Raw genomic sequence first — 27,388 nt, 5'->3', positions numbered from 1 at the left:
ACCAGTGGTAGCGACATAGCCAATCATGTCGGCACTGAATCACTGGTTAAGTGACCAGTAGTACCGACAGTACAAATCATGTCAGCACTGAATCACTTGTTAAGTGACTAGTGGTACCGACATAGCCAATCATATCAGCACTGAATCACTGGTTAAGTGACCAGTAGTAACGACAGTAACAATCATGTCAGCACTGAATCACTGGTTAAGTGACCAGTGGTACCGAAAGTTCCAATCATGTTAGCAATGAATCACTGGTTACGTGACCAGTGGTAGCGACATAGCCAATCATGTCAGCACTGAATCACTGGTTAAGTGACCAGTAGTACCGACAGTTCCAATCATGTCAGCACTGAATCACTAGTTAAGTGACCAGTGGTACCGAAAGTTCCAATCATGTTAGCAATGAATCACTGGTTACGTGACCAGTGGTAGCGACATAGCCAATCATGTCAGCACTGAATCACTGGTTAAGTGACCAGTGGTACCGAAAGTTCCAATCATGTTAGCAATGAATCACTGGTTACGTGACCAGTGGTAGCGACATAGCCAATCATGTCAGCACTGAATCACTGGTTAAGTGACCAGTAGTACCGACAGTTCCAATCATGTCAGCACTGAATCACTAGTTAAGTGACCAGTGGTACCGAAAGTTCCAATCATGTTAGCAATGAATCACTGGTTACGTGACCAGTGGTAGCGACATAGCCAATCATGTCAGCACTGAATCACTGGTTAAGTGACCAGTAGTACCGACAGTTCCAATCATGTCAGCACTGAATCACTAGTTAATTGACCAGTGGTACCGAAAGTTCCAATCATGTTAGCAATGAATTACTGGTTACGTGATCAGTGGTGGCGACATAGCCAATCATGTCAGCACTGAATCACGTGTTAAGTGACCAGTAGTACCGATAGTAACAATCATGTCAGCACTGAATCACTAGTTAAGTGACCAGTGGTACGGAAAGTACCAATCATGTTAGCACTGAATCACTTGTTAAGTGACCAGTGGTAGCGACATAGCCAACCATGTCAGCACTGAATCACTGATTAGTATGCTTTGTTACCAACAGTGATGATGTCAATTTCAGTACACAAAACATTACCGTTTTAGAAGAAACCTTTGTTCAGTTCGCTAGAGATAAAATGAAAACTACGTGAACTTATAGAAGGAAACCCATTAGTGATCTGAATTATTTATAGATGATGAAATATTGACATTACATTAACCTAATCAAGCTCTAATTGATATCGATCGGTTCTTATTCAATAACCATTGTTAAAACATGAGCCAAACTGATAATGTTTATTTGTTTTTCAAAGTTTGAATTGAAAGGTAACTATTTTCGTACGCATTACGACTTCTTTGAGTAAGATAATATCACAAAAGTGCATTAGGTCCATGCAGATCTCCTTATTTATGTAGTTGTCATTTTGTGACATGAATTTTGCCTTTGTAGAAACATTCCAGCCAAATGAACGCGATAGATATGTAATACTAGTCTGTTAGTAGTCAAACTAGTGAAGTTAAAATGTGCATTAGTTCACATTTTTACCTCGGGACCTTTTATAGCTGAATATACGTATATATTTTTTTCTCTCGTTGTTAAAGGCCGTACGAAGCAATTATAATTGCTTTTATCGTCCTTCCCTCCGCCTATATCACCCTGCTCTGTTGTTCCGTAATTCTCGTATCAAGACTTCAAAACGAGACAAGGCAAAAAGGTTCAAATTGTGGCTCGCGGCTGATATATTACGATATCAATGTGTAGAAAACCCGATAATCTATACTCATCTTCGGTGGATAGTTGTCTCATTGACAATCATACCACATCCTGGTTAACAATGGGATGTCAAATGAAATTTTGCCAAGAATTATATATATCTTTATCTGAGAGGCTTTTGGATCCCAGATTGCAAATTTACTTTCAAAAAACATTTGTATTTAGTTTGCATTCAGTTCTTCAACGAATCATCTGGTAATAATATCAGCCAACAGAAAAAAAGTTTGCAATTAGTCAACATAAAATCAGTCTTGCAACATCATAAAAGAAAAAAGGAGGTCATGCTAAGGTCTTGATTATAAAGGGTCAACTTTTTAGTAGTGATATAAGTATTATATGGTAATTTCAGTCTTCAAATGTTTTTGAAACTGTTTTGGATATATTTTGTTACATCGTTTAGACATTCCTGCCTCGCTAGTAGTTTGAAAAGCCAAAAAATATATCAAAACACGTGACACATGCTCAAAAAGGAACTTGAATTTGGGACAGTATCTGTTGTTTTTTCAAGACTCCTTTCTTCAATAAGAAGACGGTATGGTTTATAATATAGGGAATGCTTTGAAGATCGACTACAATCGAAGCATTGTTCTGCTTAGTAGGGAACAGTTTGTTTAATGTCTTTAATGGAGCTTTTTAAATAAGTATTAGATAAACGTGTCTGAAAAGTAGGTTCCTACAAAACAAAGAGACAAAATTTATTTAACATTTGCAATTTATTTATAATCATAATTTGCATTTGAATTTTGAAGAGCACAAAGTGTACATTACTTAAGCAAAGAAATGATACCAGACGGCACAATGCATACCCTGCAAATTAATGGCTTAAATATTGCTGAACAAATATAAAATTCAACTTCAAATTTGAAAGTGATCGATTTTTGGGTTAATTTCAAAAGAAGAATTCATTGCATATTTGTTAAGCTTTTATTTTATTGCATTGTGTGATAAATTAGGTTTTGTTTTAATATTTACATTTAAATGCGAATACCATTATTTTCGTTTTTTCAGGTAATGTGATATAATCATCATAGATAAAAAAAAAAAAAAAATCATTGCCACAGTGCTATTGAGGATATCGATTTCCTCAATAAATACTAGGGTTCTTATGGTAGTGAAACTTTATCTAATATCCCATATACGCAGATAACGATAAAAATAATGGACAGTTTTTTTTACATTAAAACTGTGTAAATTGTAGTGATTCTCTACTTTGTGTTTCGGAAGAAGAGGAATATCAAAGACAGATCTGAGACTGAGAGGAACCATTTATCTTATAGGTGGACTGTAGAATACTCAAGAATCACTTTGTTATGTACCTGTCCACGTCAGTGGGAGTTGAAGCGGTTTTTTTTCTATTAGAAATTTTGAGTTAACAGAACTCCGTCTTTCTCTGATGAATACATTTTCCAGGCTTTTTATTTTGGGACGATTTTGAGGTCTGGAAAATAATTTAAACCCTTTTTCTGTCTTCATAACTTGTTCTTTACTATTATATTTTGTTTGTGAGTTTTAAGTTGGTATTTTGTAATCGTTTACGTCAATTTTCCATTTACTCATCGAAAGGGAAACAAAACCAAGGCGACAGTGTTCGCTAGTGAAAAGAGTACCCCTCTTGGTACCAAATTATCATTGACTTCACTTTTGTCCTACATATGAAAAAATGTAAACATTAATTTTCAATAATGTGTTTTTATTATGCCCCACCTACGATAATAGAGGGGCATTATGTTTTCTGGTCTGTGCCTCCGTTCGTCCGTCCGGTTAAAGTTTTTGGTCGAGGTAGTTTTTGATGAAGCTGAAGTCAAATCAACTTGAAACTTAATACACATGTTCCCCATGATATGATCTTTCTAATTTTAATGCCAAATTATAGTTTTGACCCCAATTTCATGGTCCACTGAACATAGAAAATGATAGTGCAAAGTTCAGGTTAAAGTTTTTGGTCAAGGTAGTTTTTGATGAAGTTAAAGTTACATCAACTTGAAACTTAGTACACATGTTCCCTATGATATGATCTTTCTAATTTTAATTCCAAATTAAAGTTTTGACCCCAATTTCACGGTCCACTGAACATAGAAAATGATAGTGGGAGTGGGAGTGGGGCATCCGTGTACTATGGACACATTCTTGTTGTTCATATGTTCGCCTTGGTGCAGTATCGTCTATACTATTCTATTCCACTGTTGTCAATTCGAATACTTTCTTTCCATACATAGTTTGTACTGGTAATTTCGTAAAATACACCTCTTGATTAAGCTTAATTTGACTAAAAATTTAAAATTATTCTAATCTCTAATTGATATTTGTTCAACATACCTGACAATCTTCGTACTCTCGTCCGATGACGAGATTTGTGTTTGTAATAGAATACCATTATTGTGATTAAAACAGCTACAAATAAAGCTAACGCCACCCTGCGAAAGAAAAACAAAAATGATTACATATAGTAACTTAGACGTTATACATAACTGCATAAATCTAAAACTAGTTTATAAAGTTCTCCTCTGTCACTTTCCATGCATGGCTTAAAAAAACATCACATAACAAAGAGGAAATATATAGTTTTATCATCTATGAAACTCTATGATATAAGAGTACATTGTTTCATGAATTTTCAAAGATAAATTTCTTATGGTCAGAAATATACTAAAAGATAAAAATCTTTCCAGAATAAGTCAGTATGTTAAGCATTAGTGCAATAGGTTGATAACACATGTAATCAAGTACGAGCAATCTTAATTTAGGTGAAGCGTTTGATTTAAATGAAACAATTTCAGGTCATATATTATTTACAGAAGATCAATGTGTTGTTGGTAACAAATCCTCAATGGATCCTGAGAAGTCCGACCTCATTCAAAAGTACTCATTTATTGTGGTTACAGTTAATGAACCACAAACTGGAGCAAATGCTATTTCTATAAACTATGGTACTACTATATTTTTTTATATACATAAACCGTATTTTTTTGTTTTGACAATGACCCGTCAAGAAAAGAAAAAATGAGGACATGCATCGTTCTACATTATAATAACCGGTAATAGATTCACGCTAAATAGCGTCTGTGAAATAAAAGTCAGATGACTAGAAACTGATCACCGAACCAAAAGATTCGCAACACTCAACTGTGGTTGAATGGGGGAGAATCTTAATAAAAACAATAGAATGTTGGAATACTTTACCAAAATTTTTAATTTTACATCCGGTGTTTTTAATAAAAAGTATGAATCGCTGAAATAGAGGTTGTAAAAAATCGTCCGATTTTGTAAAGAGCCCACTTTTGTGTGAGGAGAAAGAGACCAAACATTAACATTTTAAAATAATATATGAGAAGGTGACTCTTATTCCAATCACGTGCATTATACTCATTTACACTACAACATAAAAAGTTTTGCTGTCAATTCCATAATGAAATTAACTTATCTGAGTTATCAATTTTCATATGGCTCAGTTTAAAAAAAAGGAATCAGACAACACAATTCTGTATTTGTTACAATATTAACAACAATTTTTTTCTGAATTTAAATGAAAAGTTATAAAAATGAAACGCTTTTTGAATATTTAATTAAAGATCTTGATCGATTATCGTCTGCTGATTTTACAATCTAGGATGGCTGTAGACACCCGATCTATATATTAATCCCTGCCTATATCAGTTATGGAAGTTTGTTATCAAGTGTACTGGGTTTTTATTCGAACGCTGTTTGTATGTGTTCGTTCGTGTTTAACACTCCCGGTCTTTGTTCTGTCTCGTTTTTATATTGTCACATAGGCTTAACTTTATAGTAATTATGCTTTCTTAAGATATTCAATATAAAGAACACTAGTTTTTAAGAAGCGAAGCATCCGTATTAGGTTTTAAATTACATCGTATGAAGACGTTGCACACTGTATACTTAAACAGTTATCACTCTTAAAGAAACTAAAAAGGGCAGGGTTTCGAAATAGCCACTTAACCTGCATACAAGAATATGAACCAACACGATTAGGGGAAAGTTACTTACCATATATACCAGAAGGTATACCAATACGATTCTATAAAAGTAACTTACCATATATACCAGAAGGTGTACCAACATGATTCTGACTGAGAACCATCACTTTTACCACCACAACTACAACTTATTTCCTGAAATAAACAAACACAAATTTAAAACAGCAGACATAAAGTTATGTTTAATCCCAAGTATAGTTTCACTGTTTTATGTATTTGTCTAATAAATTAAATGTTTTATAAAAAAACACACTAGTAGTACTCGTGACTTAAATTGCACGAAATTCAGTGCGATAGGGTTAAATACACTCAATGTTGTCAGTTAAATTCTGGAGAATATTGGATATAAGATAGTATCACATCCAAAATGAGAAATATACTTTAAAGATTAAAAAATAAGCCAAACAAAGATGTCATCGAGATAATGACATATACCGGCTAAATAGATTTCATTGGAGTCTTATATTTCAGTATAAACAAACTATGCAAATTATTACTAAAAGAGACTTTTTGTAAAACATTTCTGCATAATACTAGTATAACTAGGCATTGTGAAAGTATAATCCAATAAAACGCCGACCTTTCGTGGTTTTATGTTTAATATGGACCGACTTTCCGAACTGTGCGACCTGTTTGTGTGTAAGTTATTCTGACTCTAAACAAGCCTAAGCTTAGCATGACAAATGTAAAATAATTTAAAGTAAGAGAAAACAAACTGTCTATAATCTGAACTTAGAACATTAACAAAAAAAAAAAACCCAACCAAAACAAATATAAAAGACAACAAACACTGGACCAAATAGGCTCCTTGTCTGTGCAGCTCAATCCTTCACATACACTTTGATAGTGGTGTAACAGCAAAACATACTGTAAATTCAATTAAAAAGGGAAAGAGGGATTAACTCATCACATCCACATGTGAAAAGGGATAGAGGGATTAACTAATCACATCCACATATGAAAAGGGATAGAGGGATTAACTCATCACATCCACAATTAAAAAGGGATAGAGGGATTAACTCATCACATCCACATGTGAAAAGGGATAGAGGGATTAACTCATCACATCCACATGTAAAAAGGGATAGAGGGATTAACTCATCACATCCACAATTAAAAAGGGATAGAGGGATTAACTCATCACATCCACATGTGAAAAGGGATAGAGGGATTAACTCATTACATCCACAATTAAAAAGGGATAGAGGGATTAACCCATCACATCCACACGTGAAAAGGCATAAAGGGATTAACTCATCACATCCACATGTAAAAAGGGATAGAGGGATTAACTCATCACATCCACACGTGAAAAGGCATAGAGGGATTAACTCATCACATCCACATATAAAAAGGGATAGAGGGATTAACTCATCACATCCACACGTGAAAAGGCATAGAGGGATTAACTCATCACATCCACATGTGAAAAGGCATAGAGGGATTAACTCATCACATCCACACGTGAAAAGGCATCAACATAGACCGTAACTGAATAACCAACTATACAAGACTTCGACTAAGACATTTCGTAATTATTGAAACCTAATTTGAAGATAACATCAACTAATAAAAAAGACCATGCATGCTTTATCAGACTTAGTTTATTAAATTATTAGGTTCTAAGTTTCTGTTTACAATTTGTTTTTTACTATCGTGTTAGTGTGACAAATTTTATTTACAATTACTCTCATTGTTCCTTTTACCTTGTATGTTAAATGAAGGTTGATCAAGGTTGGACGGACAGATCCAGAGGACGTTGCGCGGTTCCAGTTTTTCGTCGCAAATATTTTTAATATAAAAAAGTTTAGAAGATAAAATAATGAAATCGGTTAAACCTTAGAATAATAAAGGTTTTAGATTATCAGGTCACGAAAAATGATGTCCTGGGGTCGGCTTAGATTAAATCATAATAGAAAATATTAAAAGCTAGATTTATCACAGTATTTCCAGTATAAATATTGGCTATTGATAAAATCATGCAATTAAATTTAATAATTTAAACCAAGATGAGCTCGGGGCTCACTCATTACATCTCCCAACAGTGTATTCAGTCATTACAAAAGTCCCAACCGATGCGATTCCTAAATAGATATTTAATACATTCACAAAACAAACACATAATACGTATAATAGGTTTATTTCCGATTGTCCCACTTTTTCAAATTTTAGAGTTCTGATTGTCCGACATGAAAAGTTCTGATTGTCCCACAGTAATTTTTTTTATGTGAAATGTTAAATAGACAGTAGACTTTGTGTTTATTTTGTTAAAATGACAAGAATTAATTATTACCTTTTCAAAGTATTATCTTTGGATTATATCCATTTTATTAAGTAAAAGATATGATTTTTTTTAAATTATGAAATTAATGCACTTTTCATTCAATAATATAACATTTCGTATCTAAAAACATATCTAAAATGTTACTTTTATTTATAAAACAAATACAAATACCAACATTTATAATGGTTGTTTTGTTTAGATTCTAAATAAATATTTAAAAAATGAATCCATTAAAAAAAAAAGAGTATTCATAGATTTTATATTTTTTGTTTAAATTCTAAATAATGTGATTAATGTCCATCAATCTTTGAACAGCTGTACACTCTACATGCACTGATTGGTGGAAAGATGTTCCCACTGGTTTTTGCACTATTACCTGGAAAGTCAGAAGACATCTATACCAGATTCTTCTCACTACTGAAGACTGCTTGCACCCAACGCCAAATTAAACTGAATCCGACAACTTTCTTCAAAGATTACGAATCTGTTGTACAGAATTCGGTCAGAACATCTTTTCCTGGAATTACTATCAAAGGCTGTTTTTTTCCCACTTTACACTATGTATTTGGCGTAAAGTGCAATCAACAGGGCTCGTCACAAACTACAAAGGGAAACCAGACATACACCAACTGATACGCAAGGCAGCAGTCCTTCCATTCGTACCAACAGCAGAAGTAGAAGACGTCTGGTTCCAAACGGGAATAGTTGGAAAATTCAGACTCAACTGCAAATACTACCCCCTTTGCAGATTACGTTACTACTTAATGTGTTGAAGCAAACAGACAGATATGGAATCATTATCAAACAGAAGGACTAAGGACAACACACCACCGAGAAGGATGACACAGCGGCTTGAAAAGATGATTTAAGTGCCACACCCAAACATATATACACTACTAAACTACCTCAAAGAAGAACAGGCATTTAACGAGATAACTCGTATCCAGTACCATGCTGGGGGAGTAAGACCTACAAAAAGAAGGAAGTATACCAAACTCAACCAGCGCATTCAACAACTGAAAGATCAACTACAGAATGATGATATCACTGTATTTCAGTTTCAGACACTGCCTCCTATTTGTAACATTTTGACACAGATTCGTTACAATTTTATAATTATGCTTTAATGATATACGTATGTATTTTTTATTCTTTATTGTTGAACCTTCTACAATAATTGTGCTTTTTATTATCAATTGTGTTCTAAAATGCTTGATTGAAACCCATTATCATACTTTAATGAAGAAATGAGTAGACTCAGTGCTTGATATCTGATATTGTATGACTTTACATTATAGTCTATGTTTGCTGCTTTTTCATATCAATATGTGCAAAATAAAATATTTTATTTTATTTTATGTTCTTTTTTTCATATTTTACAAGAAAATGATTAATTACCTGTATTTACCTACTTTCCACTATAAAACAGATTAATCACAATCAAAGCAATTCCCGATTGTCCAACAATTAAACTTCCCAATTGTCCCACAATCATCTTCCCGATTGTCCCACTTTCACTACCTTTTTACCAGTAATTTCAAAAAGTGGGACAATCGGGAAGACACCGTATAGAAGCAGAAATAAAATACACACAAGATTGCAAATATTACCATAGAATCCTAATATTTTGACTTCAATTTTAAAATATCTAAATATTAACAGCTACCCCCCCCCCCCCCAAAAAAAAAACAAACACAAAAACACAAACAAATAAGACTACATAACAAGATATAAGGAAATAAACTCGATGAAAATAGAATGGCAAAGACGAATCTATTAAAAAATATGTCCCTGTAAATGTGACGAAGGGAGTGGAGTGACGCATCGTTCTACATTTTTAGTTTTATATATATATATATATTCAAGGTCATAAGCGCTTGTCTCACAGAAAATAATGCAGAATCAAACTTAAGATACCAACGCAAAACCGCCTACTAAATGTATATTTTATGTATTGTTCTGAATCATGCAACCATTTTTCTTGTCTCCAATAAAGTTGTCTCCAATGAAGTAATCGCGTCAAACTTTGTGTACGTGGCAATAAAAAAAGAAGATGTGGTATGATTGCCATTGGGACAACTATCCACAAAAGACCAAAATGACACCTGTAGACATTAACAACTATAGGTCATCGTACGGCCTTCAACAATGAGCAAAGCCCATACCGCATAGTCAGCTACGTTTAGGGGCAGGGGCGCATTTGCTCGTTACTTTTTACGGAAATTATACGCAACACATTTGACACGATGACATTATGCTACCATTTTCACACGAGTATGATATCTTTGTTTGACTATAACCTTTAAAATTCCTTTAAAAGTTTTAAAATAGACAATTTGCAGACATAAATATAAAGATAATTTGTAAAAACTGTAAATGGCATTTACTTAATGTGATCTCAACCATGACCATTAAGTAACATTTATAAACGGTTACATGCAGTATCGTATGATATAGTGTTCTCTTCAGCATCACCTGTTGCATTTAAAAAGCAACAGGATATGAAAAATAGCAAAATTATAATTCTGCTTTTACCAACGATCATCAATAGATATAGGAAGATGTGGTGTGAGTGCCAATGAGACAACTCTCCATCCAAATAGCAATTTAAAAAAAAGTAAACAATTATAGGTCAATGTACGGCCTTCAACACGGAGCGTTGGCTCACACCGAACAACAAGCTATTAAAGGCCCCAAAATTACTAGTGTAAAACCATTCAAACGGGAAAACCAACGGTCTAATCTATATAACATAAAAAATGAGAAACGAGAAACATGTATAAATTACATAAACAAACGACAACTAAGTACTGTACATCAGATTCCTGACTTAGGACAGGTGCAAACATTTGCAGCGGGATTAAACGGTTTAATGGATCCAAACCTTCTCCCTTTTTCTAAAACAATAGCATAACATCACAACATAGAAAAACACACAATAAAATATCAATTGGCAGGCTTAACTCAATCAAAAAACGTACATTAATACACAATAAACGAATAAATTTGATCTGTTAGATATCCTTTGAAACTCTAAGTTATACACACAACTGCAAAGAAGTTGCTGAACAATACAAAACGTTTGTTCCAGAATTATACAGATTTCAACAATTTTAGAATTGGAAGATATATCTTATAAGAATAACCAGAGACATATAATACATGAAGTATATGCTTCTGGCATAACTTAACAGAGGGACATATATGCAAATACTAATAAATATAAAACATGTTCGTAGTAAACCATTATGATGCTACATATGAAAAGACTAAAAATGGGGTGGATTCAACTTTTAACAACTTTACATGAAAACTAATTAAAATATACTTGAGATACTTGAGACTCCCACTCACTTATAACTGTCTTAATAAAATAACATGAAACTAAAATCAATGAAGAAAACTTAAACAAAAGCAGAAACATTTTAATTCAAAAAATGCATTACTGTATATGTTATCGACTCTACGATTATTGAACCAATCCATAGTTACAACAGGACAATTCTTTTATTTCATGATATTATTATTCAGGTACTAATTCAATATGCATTATAGGTAGATGTTACTTTCATAAAGCTATGTGGTCTATAAATGAAGCAGAAAAGTATATGGAAACACTTGGTGCAGTTGTTAACAACGGACATTTAAAATCATTTAATAAAATATTCACTTGAGTCAGGGCGTGATTTGTTACTTTTGATTTGTGTTCCTTTTTGCTATTTATGGATCCATAGCTGACTTACAGTGTCGGTTTTACTCATCATTGAAGGCTACAGTATGATCTGTAGTTGTTCGTGTCTTTGTTCTTTGTTAAATGGGGATAATTAATGCAATCAAAGCCATCGTCTTGATCTATTTTTAATATTTTTAGATGTTTTTGTATCACTATTCTCACTTGTGGATATATAATTCCTTTAATAAACTCTTAATAAACAAACGTTAACTTATGGTTTGTTAGATTAGCGATTCTTTTGGATCTGAGCCATATAAAAACTCAGGCCAACCGCAACATATTCGATACTTTAATCTTCAATATATCACAATTATTAATATAACAGCCTTCATTATCGATATTTCATTTCAATACCACAAAGGAATATAAAGAATTTTACCAAAATATTTAAAAGAGGAGAAAAAAACTGTCAACATACATGTTCCTTTTGAAAAGGCAACAATAGCTATACAAAAAATAATCTAAACTAAGAAAATCGATTGACCAACCAGAACAGTTAAACAAATTGGCCCATAGTATTACTTTGCGTTTCCTCCTACGTAAACCAAAAAAAATAATTATGGTAGAATCTACAAGTATTTATGTCCTTATTGTTTTATATTGCATAGTTTATCAGAAAACCATTTAAGATTTGATGTAAATGCAAAAGGTGAGTTTCAACATCCGACTCATCTGAAGCATAAAAAACAGACAAACAAAGACAAATACGTCTCAAATAACATGGTCCAGATAGCCGGACTTACCAAAACATGGCCTAGATAGCCTAACTTGGTTCAGACACAAAATATGGTGAGGTAAAATCAGCTTTACGTTCGCACAAACTTCATAACTTCCATGCTTTTTTATAGACCAAACAAAAGATACCAGGAATACCCAAACAACTGACCAATACAACAAAAAATTAATTTCACGACGTAGACAACAAAATGGACGTAAAACAAAGAAAAGAAAAACCACGAACGACACATGTTTCAAATGAATTGATACAGTCACCAAGTCTCTATATAATGAGAAGCGTAAACAAAATTGGTTCGCTGCTACTTAAAGCCTACAAAGAACCCAAGCTGTTGGTTTGCAACTGTCGTTTGAGAACAGACAAACATCAGAATAAACAGATTTCTCGAGTGGATTTCTCAGTATGAAAAAAGAAGATGGGCTATGATTGCAATGAGACTCATTAATTTATACATTTATTTTCATTGAATAATGGAGATATTGCCAAATGTGTTATATAAAAAGGAATATTTATCTATAGTTTCATTTTATTAATATTCCTCGTGTATTTCCAATACGCCTCTCCCTAATCACTTACCATGTTACTACATAAAAATTTATTCTTTTTCCTTGTATGATATTTCCATAATATGTTATATTGGTATCATGTGAACTTAGACAATACCCAGAGAAGTTGTTTCTTTCATGATTTAATGATAATCGTATGGCAGCTTTCCAAGTTTCCTTCTTTTGTCTCTTTGTTGCATTAACAATAAACAGTTTGTTTTATTCTGAAATATTCATTATATGCCAACTCGTCAATAACTTATCTGATGTTTACGAAATTATCATTAGGAATTAGCAGAATGTATATTCTGACCTTATGAGCGCAAACTGTCAGTAGTTATTTTTAGAGCATATCATAGTTAAATATATGTGTTTCGTCTGACCTTATGGGAGCAAATCGTCAGTAGTCATTAGCAGAACACATAGACAATATGTATTTTGTCTGACCTAATGGGAGCAAATCGTAAGAAGTCATCGGTAGAATGTCTTATCTGACCTTATACAGCAAATCGTCAGTAGACATCAGTAGAATGCATCATCTGATCTTATAAGAGCAAATCGTCAGTATACATCAGTAGAATGTATCATCTGACCTAATTAGCGCAAATCGTCAGTAGTCATTAACAGAGCATATCATAGTAAAATACATGTGTTTCATCTGACCTTTTGCATGTTATTGCAAACCGTCAGCAGGATACGGCGTTGATAACATTATTGTCAAAAGCGGTATACGAGAGTTTGTTCCCATCGTGTTTGCCTCAAATTCAGAGAGAAGTGTTTACAATCTTTACTATTTGATTTATCATTTGATTAGTCCTGAAATTTTGTCTTTAAGGTTGAAGTATAATCAATGATATTAATGCCAGTACTACTTAAATTAAAGCTGACCACATATATTAAACTAGGACGGTTAAACTTTGACATAAAGGAATTAAAACAGCTGAAACGGAGTTATAAACAAGCATGTCTTCATTATTTCTGTTTTCCCTTCACAAATCACAGTATGCATTTATTATTTTTGTCGAAATACAAATTGTTTTCTGAAATGGCCGATTCAATCGCGAAAAAAGGATTAAAAAACGAAAAACAGTGGTACTCCGAGTCCACGGATAATATATTGTTTATCTGCAACTACACTTACAGATAGCATTGAAATTTAGATTTATTCACATTTTCATTATTGCTGGTTAACAAATTTTGGAAGGAACACATACATTGATAATTTATTTACGATATTAGCTTTTTATTCAGTGTAAATACATCTATTCCGTGACTAACAGTAATCATTTTTAAAAGGTGATTACATTACAGGCAGATCAAAATAAATAGGTTTTCTCATTTTATATGTGGGAATTTTGCAATTAAAGACAATTGTGATTTATTTGTATTTAATTTGGCTGTTCGTCTAGTACATTTAATTGATATACAATAATCAAGAAATAAAACCGAAATTAACGTAAAAACTAAAATAAACAACCTTGTGTATGTTATAATCTTGGCATATGTGATATAAACACGATTCTCTTTATCATATGACATTATATATAATATTTGAAAAGTATGATATTACGATTCACGGTAGTTTGGTTATTTTAATCAACTGATTGTTCGTTATTTAAACGACCAGTAGCAAATATTACATGCATGTTCTAGACGAAAACAAATTAACAATAATTACAGGTGGTCCTGTAATAGATGCCACCGAGATAAGACTCGATGAAATATGGACTGCCAGTTGAAAATATTCATGGGTATATTAGATAGGGACAGACGTGAAATCCGATAAGAAAACAACTGACAAATTCGTCTACATGATGTATGCTAGCTAACCTATATTTTCAATTTTTCAAGTTGATAATTTTTGCTTCATCAAGTTTCTATCTATTTATTATAGTTTTTAAGATAAAATGCAAACACGCAAAAAGGTCTTTATTGTAATTGAAGGGCACTTACACATTGAAGAGTTGACCACAAAACCGAAGAAAAAAAAAAGGCCGGTAAAAAATCGTCATCTACTGGACAATAATTGATGAGTTTGTCAATGGTTTACTTATCTTCAGTTCTTATATTACTGCGCATTTTAAAGTTTCAAGCTATCTATTATATTTTTAATGGTATTAGCCAAACACACAAAACATGACAAAATTGACAACTATCGTCATCAAATGGCAACCAATCCAATACTCTTTCAATATTGTGGATGGCACACATCAGATATAAAAAACCAAGGTAAATAATTGTAAGAGTGTAGCTTTTTTTCACTTTTGAAAAATATTAGTACCAAGTTCTATATTGTACGGAATGTACCAATCAATATTTAATTTCCAACAAACAACGTCATTGTACCCTAGTTTCTCAAACACGCCTCCTTAGGTTTTTAAAAAGAGTTCTGGGTTTTAAAATCTTAAGTTTTGCCTCCAAATCTTATATGTCGCAGGAGGTGACATATTTCGTATCTTACGGTGATCGGTTATTTTGACTAGAAAAGGGTAATGGCTACCATCAGTTTAGTCATATATACGTGATGATGTAAACAGTGTTAAAAATGCTCTTTTATCATTATCATCTCCATATCCGCAAGATCAGCTAAGGAAAGATGATTGTCAGACGGAAAGGATGTCGACTGAAATCAGGTCGATAAATCATATACCACTTATCAGTTTCATACTTGATTATCCATAAGTTGGTTCAAATAATTTTTTGACGGAAGCAACATAGATTTTTGTTTGGCGCAAATGAAACCCAATTTCTCGCAACTACAGTGGAGATCAGTTCTAACCTCTCATAAATTCTGTCAGAATCTGTCAGGAGAACTGTTCTAGAACAGTATGTAGAACTGTCAGCCTGACACCTTTTAGTCAGTTCTAGGTTAGAACTGTTCTATCTAGAACTGATTTGGTCAGTTCTACCTAGAACTGATTTGGACAGTTCTAGCTAGAACTGATCCTGACAGTTCTACCCTAGAACAGTTTTAGACAGTTCTAGCTAGAACTGACCAAATCTTTGGTAAGTTCTACTTCTAGAACAGTTCTACGGTTAGAATTGATTTCAAATTCTACGGCTAGAATTTATTTATAAATTCTACGGCTAGAATTTATTTATAAATTCTACGGCCAGAATTAATTTATAAATTCTACGGCTAAAATTGATTTATAAATTCTACGGCTAGAATTGATTTATAAGTTTTAAGAAATATTTGTCTTAACATAAAGGCTTCGGCAAAATAGCGATTAATATTATATAGAGTTTTGCTATTTTGCCGGTTTTATTTCAGATTTATAATCAGCAAGAGAACATGTTTAACCCCGCCACATTCTGCATGTATGTGCCTGTTCCAAGTCAGGAGCCCGTAATTCAGTGATTTTCTTTTGTTGATGTGTAACATAAAATATTTGTTTTCTTTCATTTTTAGCTCACCTGGCCCGAAGGGCCAAGTGAGCTTTTCCCATCACTTTGCGTCCGGCGTCCGTCGTCGTCGTCCGTCGTCGTTAACTTTTACAAAAATCTTCTCCTCTGAAACTGCTGGGCCAAATTAAACCAAACTTGGCCACAATCATCATTGGGGTATCTAGTTTAAAAAATGTGTGGTGTGACCCCGCCTACCAACCAAGATGGCCGCCATGGCTAAAAATAGAACATAGGGGTAAAATGCAGTTTTTGGCTTATAACTCAAAATCCAAAGCATTTAGAGCAAATCTGACAAGGGGTAAAATTGTTTATCAGGTGAAGATCTATCTGCCCTGAAATTTTCAGATGAATCAGACAACCCGTTGTTGGGTTGTTCCCCCTGAATATGTAATTTTAAAGAAATTTTGCTGTTTTTGGTTATTATCTTGAATATTATTATAGATAAAGATAAACTGTAAACAGCAATAATGTTCAGCAAAGTAAGATTTACAAATAAGTCAACATGACCGAAATGGTCAATTGACCCCTTTAGGAGTTATTGCCCTTTATAGTCAATTTTTAACCATTTTTCGTAAATCTTAGTCATCTTTTAGAAAAATCTTCTCCTCTGAAACTACTGGGCCAAATTAAACCAAACATGGCCACAATCATCATTGGGGTATCTAGTTTTAAAAATGTGTCCGGTGACCCGGTCAACCAACCAAGATGGCCTCCATGGCTAAAAATAGAACATAGGGGTAAAATGCAGTTTTTGGCTTATAACTCAAAAACCAAAGCATTTAGAGCAAATCTGACTGGGTAAAATTGTTCATCAGGTCAAAATCTATCTGTCCTGAAATTTTCAGATGAATCGGACAACCTGTTGTTGGGTTGCTGCCCCTGAATTGGTAATTTTAAGGAAATTTTTCTGTTTTTTGTTATTATCTTGAATATTATTATAGATAGAGATAAACTGTTAACAGCAATAATGTTCAGCAAAGTAAGATTTACAAATAAGTTAACATGACCAAAATGGTCAGTTGACCAATTTAGGAGTTATTGCCCTTTATAGTCAATTTTTAACCATTTTTCGTAAATCTCAGTAATCTTTTACAAAAATCTTCTCCTCTGAAACTACTGGGCCAAATTAATCCAGACTTGGCCACAATCATCATTGGGGTATCTAGTTAAAAAAATGTGTCCGGTGACCCGGCCAACTAACCAAGATGGCCGCAACGCCTAAAAATAGAACATAGGGGTAAAATGCAGTTTTTGGCTTATAACTCAAAAACCAAAGCATTTAGAGCAAATCTGACATTGGGTAAGCAAATTTATCGGGTCAAGATCTATCTGCCCTGAAATTTTCAAATGAATCAGACAACCTGTTGTTGGGTTGCTGCCCCTGAATTGGTAATTTTAAGGAAATTTTGCTGTTTTTGGTTATTATCTTGAATATTATTATAGATAGAGATAAACTGTAAACAGCAATAATGTACAGCAAAGTAAGACCTAAAAAGAAGTCAACATGACCAAAATGGTCAATTGACCCCTAAGGAGTTATTGCCCTTTATAAAGTCATTTTTTTTTAACAATTTTCACAAAATTTGTAAAATTTTACTAACATTTCCACTGTAACTACTGGGTCAAGTTCATTATAGATAGAGATAATTGTAAGCAGCAAGAATGTTCAGTAAAGTAAGATCTACAAACACATCACCATCACCAAACCACAATTTTGTCTTGAATCCATCTGTGTCCTTTGTTTAGTATTCACATAGACCAAGGTGAGCGACACAGGCTCTTTAGAGCCTCTAGTTTGTACATAAATTAGGCCGTTAATTAGTATTATGGGGGGGGGGGGGGGGGGGGGGTATTATTTGAATTGTTTTACATTTGTTATTCTGGGAGTCAGGATGGCTCGTTATCACATAACAAAATTATCTGACCTCATTAACCAAATGTAATATCTGTTTACGAGTAGTTTTCATACCTCGGACGGACCTGTTTAACAAAAATCTTTTGACCACATCAATCTAAACTGACGTTATTTGCTCTTTCTTTCTGCAAATCTATATAGCTGCACAGTACTTCAGTTTTAATTTTAAGTCAAGAGGGACTGTACTATACAAGTTACAGCAATATTGGAAAACAATTTTGTTCGCATCAATTTATAGTGCCAGCATGCCGGGGCAGATCCAGCCATTTTAAAAAAAGGGGGGGGGGTGTTCCAACTATATGTTCCCATTCAAATGCATTGATCGTCAAAAAAAAGGGGGTTCCAACTCCTGACACCCCCCCCCCCTTGATCTGCCAATGAGCATGTCCTCTTTTTATTCAAAATATTGAATCATAAACAAATATCAGTAGTTTTCATACTTCAGACTGAGTCGTGTAATAAAATCTTTTGACCGCATCAACCAAAACTTACCATATTTGCTTTTTTTTTTATGTAAATCTAAATAGCTGCACAGTAGTTCAGTTATAATTTTAGGTCAAGAGGGACTGTAGTATATAAATAACTACAATATTGGAAATCAATGACCACATCACATCGCATCAATTGAGAATGCCAGCATTTCCTATTTTTATTCAAAATATCGCATCAGAAACAAACATCAGTAGTTTTCATACCTCAGACTGACAGTAACATGTAATCATGTAACAAAATTATTTGTCTGCATCAATCAAAACTGACCATATTTGACAGCATCAACCAAAACTGACCATATTTGACCGCATCAACCAAAACTGACCATATTTGACCGCATCAACCAAAACTGACCATATTTGCTCTTTTTTATGTAACTCTTATAGTCGCATAGTAAATCTGTAATATTTTTATGTAAGGATGGATTGTAAAATCATGAAAATACAAATGATAGAAATATTGGAACACAATGCTACCTAATTTCATTTGCATCAATTTAGAATGCCAGCATGTCCTCTTTTATTCAAAATATTGCATCATGATCAACAACTATCAGTAGTTTTCATACCTCAGACTGACTGGTATAACAAAATAATTTGTCTGCATCAACTAAAACTGACCATATTTGCACTTTATTATGTACATGATGTCAATCTTAATAGCCGCAAAGTAAATCACGTATATTTTTATATCAGGATGGATTGTTTAATATAAATGAAAGCAATATTGGAAAATAAAATTATGCTCACATCAGTTTATAGTGCCAGCATGTCCTCTTTTTCATCAAAATTTTGAATCGTAAACTACTTTCAGTAGTTTTGATATCTCAGACTGACTCATGAATATAACAAAATTATTTGTCCCATCAACCAAAACTGACCATATTTAACAGCATCAACCAAAACTGACCATATGTGACAGCATCAACCAAAACTGACCATATGTGACAGCATCAACCAAAACTGACCATAATTACACTTTGTTATGTAAATCTTAATATATATATATAGCCGCATACTAAATCACTTATAGTAATACATATTACGATGTATTGTATAATTCAAATGACAGCAATATCAATGAATATTGGAACACATTGGCTACAAAAAAATTTCCACATCAATTTAGAATATCAGCAAGTCCTCTTTTTATTCAAAATATTGAATTGTAAACAAATTTCAGTGGTTTCGATATATCAGACTGAGTGAGAGTTGTTTTAACAAAATTATTTGTCCGCATCAACCAAAACTGAACTTATTTACACTTTATCATGTAAATATACTTTGCTCATTGTTGAAGGCCGTACGGTGACCTATAGTTGTTAATGTCTGTGTCATTTTGGTCTTTTGTGGATAGTTGTCTCATTGGCAATCATACCACATCTTCTTTTTTATATGTATATGGCCTCATTGAAAACATGGTACCCAATATTATTTCTATGTGAGGACGGATCGTATGATAAAAATGACACCAACTTTGAAACACAATACACCTTATCGCTAATCCTGGCTGACCCGGCCTCTTGGAACTTTTGAAGCATACAACAATGACTTTTCCATTGTGGCGTCAGATATTTTGTTTTATGACGTAAAAATTTTACGGGAACCTGTGTGATATCCAGTAATGGCAGACAAATAGCGACAAGGTGTATTTATACCATATCTAAGAATTTAGCACACCGTTATTTCCTCTCTGTATCCATAATAATGAACCGTCATTAAACATGCTAAAGTGACTTTTTAACATGTTAGTAATGGTTTTTTTTTAAACAAAACTATTTAATGGCATCATCCAACACTCACATGACTGATTCATATACTTTATTTTAAAAATAAAATAAAAAGTACATGTATGGGAAGTTCTCTTCTTGGAATAGTATACTGTTAATATAATTTGAAGAAGGCAAAGAAAAATGCATGATTTTGTTTGTAGCCGAACGTCCAGGGGCAAATGTTTCATTGATGTTCAGATCCAGTATATTTTTCTGAGTTGCAGACTCCCAGATATCATTTATAATCGTTATGGATAAGTCTGGCTAAATTGACGAGATTGTGCAAATGTATATATAGTTTTTTTTACGTTGTACAACACTTTTTTCATTAATATCCCATAATTCATCCACTGTACAATTTTCGTTTGAACATTTGTCAAAACAGAATCTTAAATGAATGTAAATCCAAGGCAAACAAGGTAAATTACGATTAAAATTCCATGAATTAAATGCAGTTTTATTTAGGAAGAGACTGTTAAAAACGGGGAACGAAGAAACGTAAACAATGATGTTTCCGTATGCAATCTTATAAAAATATTTCTCCGATGAGTTGGGTAACCTTCTATTCACTTCGATATTTGTACATGTAACGTAATAAAAGTCGTTTGATCAGTAAAAATATAGAAAATCTGCTATTTAATATATAGCAAAGTAATTGGAAGTGATTTATTTCTTCTAAATTCTAAAGTGTCCTTACTGCAGTGACGTCATTTAGAACTGTTCTACAGTCCTGACTGATTTAGTCAGTTCTGCTGACAGTTCTACGGTTAGAAGTGATTTGGACAGTTCTACCTAGAACTGATTTAGACAGTTCTACCCTAGAACTGATCCTGACAGTTCTACCTAGAACTGATTCTGACAGTTCTACTTAGAACAGTTCTAGGGTAGAACTGTTCTAGGTAGAACTGTTCTAGGACAGGTTAGAACAGTTCTATGACAGAATATTCTGACAGTTCTAATGAGAGGTTAGAAGTGATCTCCACTGTACAAAACGCCGCAGAATATGCAATTATAAACTTGTTGCAAAGAATGTGTAACATGCAGTTGACGTTTGACTGGCACGCAATTATTGTAAACATAAAAAAGGAAATAAGGAGAAAAAGCGCCTTCAGGAATGATAATATGATTATCTTTTTCCGAAAGTAGTTTATTTTTTTTTTAACCTGAGGAATTTAAGTGTATTTTGAATATCGCTCTGGTATTTTTCGCCACTTTTTTTTTTAGATAGTTGAACTTTTAAATAAGCATAAAGTCTAGACAAGGGAAGGTAATATGTAAATCACAGTGGATATTCTTTTTTTTTCTTTTTTAGTGATGTTTTTTGACCGAAAGAAATCAATTGAAAATTCCTTCTGTGAAGTCTAACTATTGATCAAGAAGTTTTATAAGAGGATTTTACAAGGTTGTTAAACTTCTCAGAGAGATAAAGTGAAATATCACAAACTTACTGTCGTTCAAACTACTTTCAATGAATTAATATATAACGAAGTTAATAAATACTATATGAGGGGATTTATTCTGGTAAGGAAGAAAATATCGAGAATCTTAAATTGTTTTCGATTAATACGTGATTATAATTTTTAATACCCAAAACAATGTTGATTAATGTGACCTTTAAATAAATATACTGCTGTTCATACTAAAACTTTATCATGATACATATGTGTATTGTATATCTGCCAACAATATCAATTAGGCACACTATTATTTTTGCTTTGTGTTTGATAAACTACGTGGGTTATAATAATACTGGTATAAATGCTAGTACAACAGCACTGGTCAATGGGTTGATGATACCGCTAATAAGACCAATAGTCTTGTATCGTAGTGGTATCAATAACACACTTATTCTTCCTTTCGTGTTGAATTGAGAAAAAAACCCACATTCAAAATAACAATCGGGTAAAAATTACATACCCGTGTTATTCAAAACATTATGCAGTAACTAAAGACATTTTAAGATATGGTACTTCAAAAAAGATTTATATGTTGTATGGAAGGAAACGCAAATATTTACATAAATCACTATTAAAGATCAATATCATAAAGAAATTTATTGTGTTCTCGGTACGAAAACAAGCCAGAATTAACATAAAAGCCTCTCGTAATGGTCGTAATGTATTTAAATTCTATGTTCCTACAAACATGCGAGTTATATCAAACATTTTTAGTAGTATTTTGACCTTGCACATCCTTATATTTCAATGCCAGCTGGTGTATACTACAACATGTAGTCAATGTTATTTGAGCTATTATATATGAATGTGTATTACTATGCGTTGTAGCTGCTTATGATTAGTATCATATTTGAAACATCAAATATCCAGTCTATTACAGTATTTTTTTTTCTATCAATAATAGATTACAACTATATATATATATATTACATGTATATTTCATGATGACCATCTTGTATTTCCGATCAGAACTAAAATGCACCTGAAAGGCACATAACGGTTCATCTTTTGATATTTAACCCGTTACACAATACAATAATGACTAACTTGAAAGTATTCAAATTGATTTACATGGCAAACGACAAAAACACCCAAATTATTCCCGATTACGTCAATATCGGCAAATAAAGACTACAACTTTAAAATTTGTTAAGTTTGCGAGATAAAATCTATTCACGCATGTAAAAAAGCCTGAAAGCAGTTTTGTTACTAAACAATAAGACAAACTTTAAAACAGAATATGTAACGTTTAAAATAAATACTTTTGTGTGATATTGTTTTTTCTATGGTTTAGATACTACTGAGGTATCATTTAAAGCTATATTGAAGACATGTGTGAATCTATAATAATATCATAAATGATAAACCTATTATCATAACATTAATTAAAATTTAGTACAGATTTTAAAATTGAAAAATGGAAACGGGGAATGTTTCAAACTACAAAACAATAAAAGAGCAGACAACAACCCAACAAAATAGCAGACAACACCAATTGGTCGTAAACGCTGCGAGGAAATCTCGTACTCGGAGTCGGGCTTCAGCTGGCCCCTAAACATCAATGAATGCTACTTAAGTGAAATGGATGCTATTAAACGCCAAAACATATAAATGAACCAAAATAAAAAAAACACACAAAACTAACAAAGGAGTTTTCTCTTTGTAATTTGCCTTCACGCTGTACGATATATAGCGTTGTATTATTTGGTCTTGGTATGTCTCCTAAATGGAAACTGCATTTTGTGATAAACTAATTATAGCTTAGTTTCCATTCGAAATTTCCATTTGATTTTGACTTTTGAAATACCAATGCAATTAAAAACCATAAGAAATACTAACAACAGACAATATCATACTATCCAAAGTTTTGCAGGAAACATTTAAAAAATATCAGTACGATAGCATGACGTGAGGAAATCCGAAATGATACACAAATAAGTTTTAAATGGAAACATGTAAAATATCGTTACATAAGCATGATGAAAACTGTATTTATCTTATGATCAAACATTCGATAAAAACCACAGAAGTTTAAGCTCACACTTGACAACCATAGACAGGATTCCTCAATCTACACAGCACAAAAGATCAAACGCAGTATTGTTTTATGTCGTTTGAAGTTCAATATTTTAAGATAGATGGAAGAACCGCCGTTGATATCATTTTTCAATGTTTGAAAAGCAACCACGTTACCTTTTATTTATACATTTTGTATGCATACAAAGTTTCATCAGACATCTCATTACGATAAAATATTGTTACTTTGGGGGATCACATATGGTGATAAACCTTTTTCTATGAGAAGAAAAGAATATTGGTAAACCATCAAAAGTAAAACAGACAATTCTATTAAAATTGAGGCAAACTATAGACAAGAAGCGAATAAAAATGATAGTTTGATAAAATATTTAAAACTGAAAGGTGTATCTAAGAACGAATTAAAACAAAGACAGTAAAATGGTGTTCGGTGGGTAAATCTACTTGATTATTGATAGATTTGAAGAACAATTAATATATAATCTAGACAAGAGACATGTAATAAAAAAGACCCAAAATACAACATCCACTTATGATGGATTGTACTAAACAGAAATTCTCTTCCTGATTTCAGCAATGATATGTAGTTTGTCAAGGATATATACTATTATAGAGCAAATATACATTCAAAGGTAGGAACAAAAGAGGGACGAAAGATACCAAAGGGACAGTCAAACTCATAAATCTAAAACAAACTGACAACGCCATGTATTTTAAGATAGATGCAACATATTAACAAACTTGGCGCTGACTTCAGACGATGTTATCTGAATGGCATTCATATGCAATTAACATACGCTACGTATATATTTGATTGATTGATTGTTGGTTGCTTTACGCCGCATTAGCACAAAAAGGCTATATCACGGCGACGTATATATTTGAACAAGTGCCCGTACTTCTCGCGAATCATTTTTATGCAAAGCAAAAGTCACATAAAGATATAGGCCTTTTTACAGTAGTATGAGGTGTCATTTGTGTTGACAATAGATGGAATGTAGATCATACTATACTATACTATGTATATTTATCTTAAGATCAAACCAACAATTCATGAACCAATAAGTGGCTTGTAAGACTCTTAAATGTATCTCTATGTTAAAGAAATCAACATACCTCAATATAAGATAGACATATCACAATAAACAAATGGGTTACTTCCATTCTATAATCGTAAGAAACATTGTTCTGACATTCATATTAATCCAGTCTTCATTTCAATTACTTGAAAATTAAATGAAATGTGTTCCTATTAAATCTATTTCTGAAGAAATTAAACTTCTTATATTTCACACGTATATATACATAGGTATATACGTTTGTATTATCGTGACAAATTCTAACAAAGTTTTATGGTATAAGCAAAACTTGATACAAGTTAGGACGCACAGTGCCTCCTATCTATGCTACCAATTTCGCAACCATTTAAAAATGTCGGTTCAACTGTATATACCTGTGTAAATCAATAAATCAATTGAAGTTTTTGAATTGTATAGGTAGATACGTTCTAGCAAGTCTGGAGCTTATTTAAATCTTTTAAATGTAATAATCTAGGCCTTGTGCATATCAGATTATAATGTAATAATGTATAATCGACCTGTCATCTAAAAGGGCTTTCGTTTCTGCAATATACAGTTGATAATTGTAAACAAACGGATTTATTTCTTCATGCATTGAGAAATATTGATAAAAGGTAAAATAATAAGATTATATCTCGAGCATGATTATATACAGGGCATGAAAGTAAGAAACTCATCAGATATCGATTTGATGTTCGCTGTATTAATCGGAAAGAATAGTTGATGGCCTAATCTTAAATGTGTTGCTTTAATTGCCAGTAAAATCTGATACAAAACATCACTGCACCTGTTTTTTTTTTTTTTAAATAAAAGGATCAACATAAAGTTGTTTCGGACATATATACGGCATGTGCGTCAAGACTACAGACACACAAGGTTATTGTGTCAATCATTATCAGACACACGTGATTAATGTGTCAATCACTTTAAGACACATAAGGTTACTTGGAAGAGTCTGCGGACCGTGCTCATTATTGCTTGATAAAACAAAATATTTTAAATATGTTTTTGTACATGCATATTGTTTTCTATATCATTATCCTTTTCTTTCTTTCATTTTGAATTATGCTAATGACAATACCTTGTCAAAGTCTGGAAATTCCTTACAAGATGTAATTTCTGCTCTTGAGGAAGACAGCAATTATTTAATACAGTGGTTTTCTTCCAATAAAATGCAGGCCAACCCAGAGAAATTTCAAGCTATTTCTCTTGGCAAAAAAGCACATGATAAAAATATTGTGTTTGATTTGAATGGTATTTCTATATCATGTGAGGATGAGGTTAAACTACTTGGAGTTACGATTGATTTTAAATTAAACTTCAATTTACATATTTCAAATATTTGTAAAAAGGCTGCAAGGCAATTAAATGTTTTGAAAAGAATTGGGAAACATCTAAACAAACTATAGGTGACCTATAGTTGTTAATGTTTGTGTCATTTTGGTTTTTTGTGGATAGTTGTCTCATTGGCAATCATACCACATCTTCTTTTTTATAAACTAAGTAAACTTACAATTTATTACTCTTTTATTGTGTCTAACTTTAGTTACTGCCCTTTGACTTGGCATTTCTGTGGGGAACAAAATACAAGAAAAATAGAAAAAATACAAGAACGAGCGCTTCGATTTATTTATGAAGACCATCAGAGCTCATACGAAACACTCCTGCAGATTTCAAACCTTCCATCATTAAAAACTCGTAGAATGCGCTCAATTACCTTGGAGATCTTTAAAATAATTAATAAAAAATGTCCTTTATTTATTCAAGATTTAGTTGTAATAAAAAACAATTCTTATAATTTCAGGTATGTAAACACTGCTGAGGTACCTAGACCTAGAACCTCAAGTTATGGCAAAAGAACATTTAGATTTGAGACAGCACAAGTATGAAACTCACTTCCTATAAATGAGGCTAGACTTATGACTTCTTTTGACCAGTTAAGGAATTATATAAATTCCTGGTGTGGCGGTCAAAAATGCTGCTGCAGTTCATGTCGTTTCCACCCAGTGCTGTCTCAAAGCTGAAATTTCTTCCTTTCTTTTTATAATGGCCTTTTGCTCTGCTTTTTATGCATTTATTGAATATAACTGCCATTAAACGCTAGTGCTTATATTTATTTATTCCTTGTTTTTATGCTTTTAGTCTGTTATAT

At 32.7% G+C, this 27,388-nt stretch overlaps 1 protein-coding gene across 1 annotated transcript in view; it reads right to left on the bottom strand.

Moving 5' to 3' along the window:
• The window catches only part of LOC143064913 (uncharacterized), a 29,748-nt gene extending 4,188 nt beyond the window's left edge, over positions 1 to 25,560 (bottom strand). Inside the window, exons 1-3 of the mRNA XM_076238127.1 lie at positions 25,274 to 25,560; positions 5,838 to 5,914; positions 4,104 to 4,201 (exon numbers count right to left, since the gene is read on the bottom strand). Of these exons, the coding sequence (XP_076094242.1) occupies positions 4,104 to 4,201; positions 5,838 to 5,914; positions 25,274 to 25,321 (223 nt within the window). The 5' untranslated portion in view covers positions 25,322 to 25,560. The remainder of the gene's footprint in view (positions 1 to 4,103; positions 4,202 to 5,837; positions 5,915 to 25,273) is intronic.
• Between the last annotated feature and the right edge of the window lie 1,828 nt (positions 25,561 to 27,388).

This window comes from Mytilus galloprovincialis, chromosome 2 (assembly GCF_965363235.1).
Source record: "Mytilus galloprovincialis chromosome 2, xbMytGall1.hap1.1, whole genome shotgun sequence".
Lineage (NCBI taxonomy): Eukaryota > Metazoa > Mollusca > Bivalvia > Mytilida > Mytilidae > Mytilus > Mytilus galloprovincialis.
This window is presented reverse-complemented; position numbering and strand designations above follow the sequence as displayed.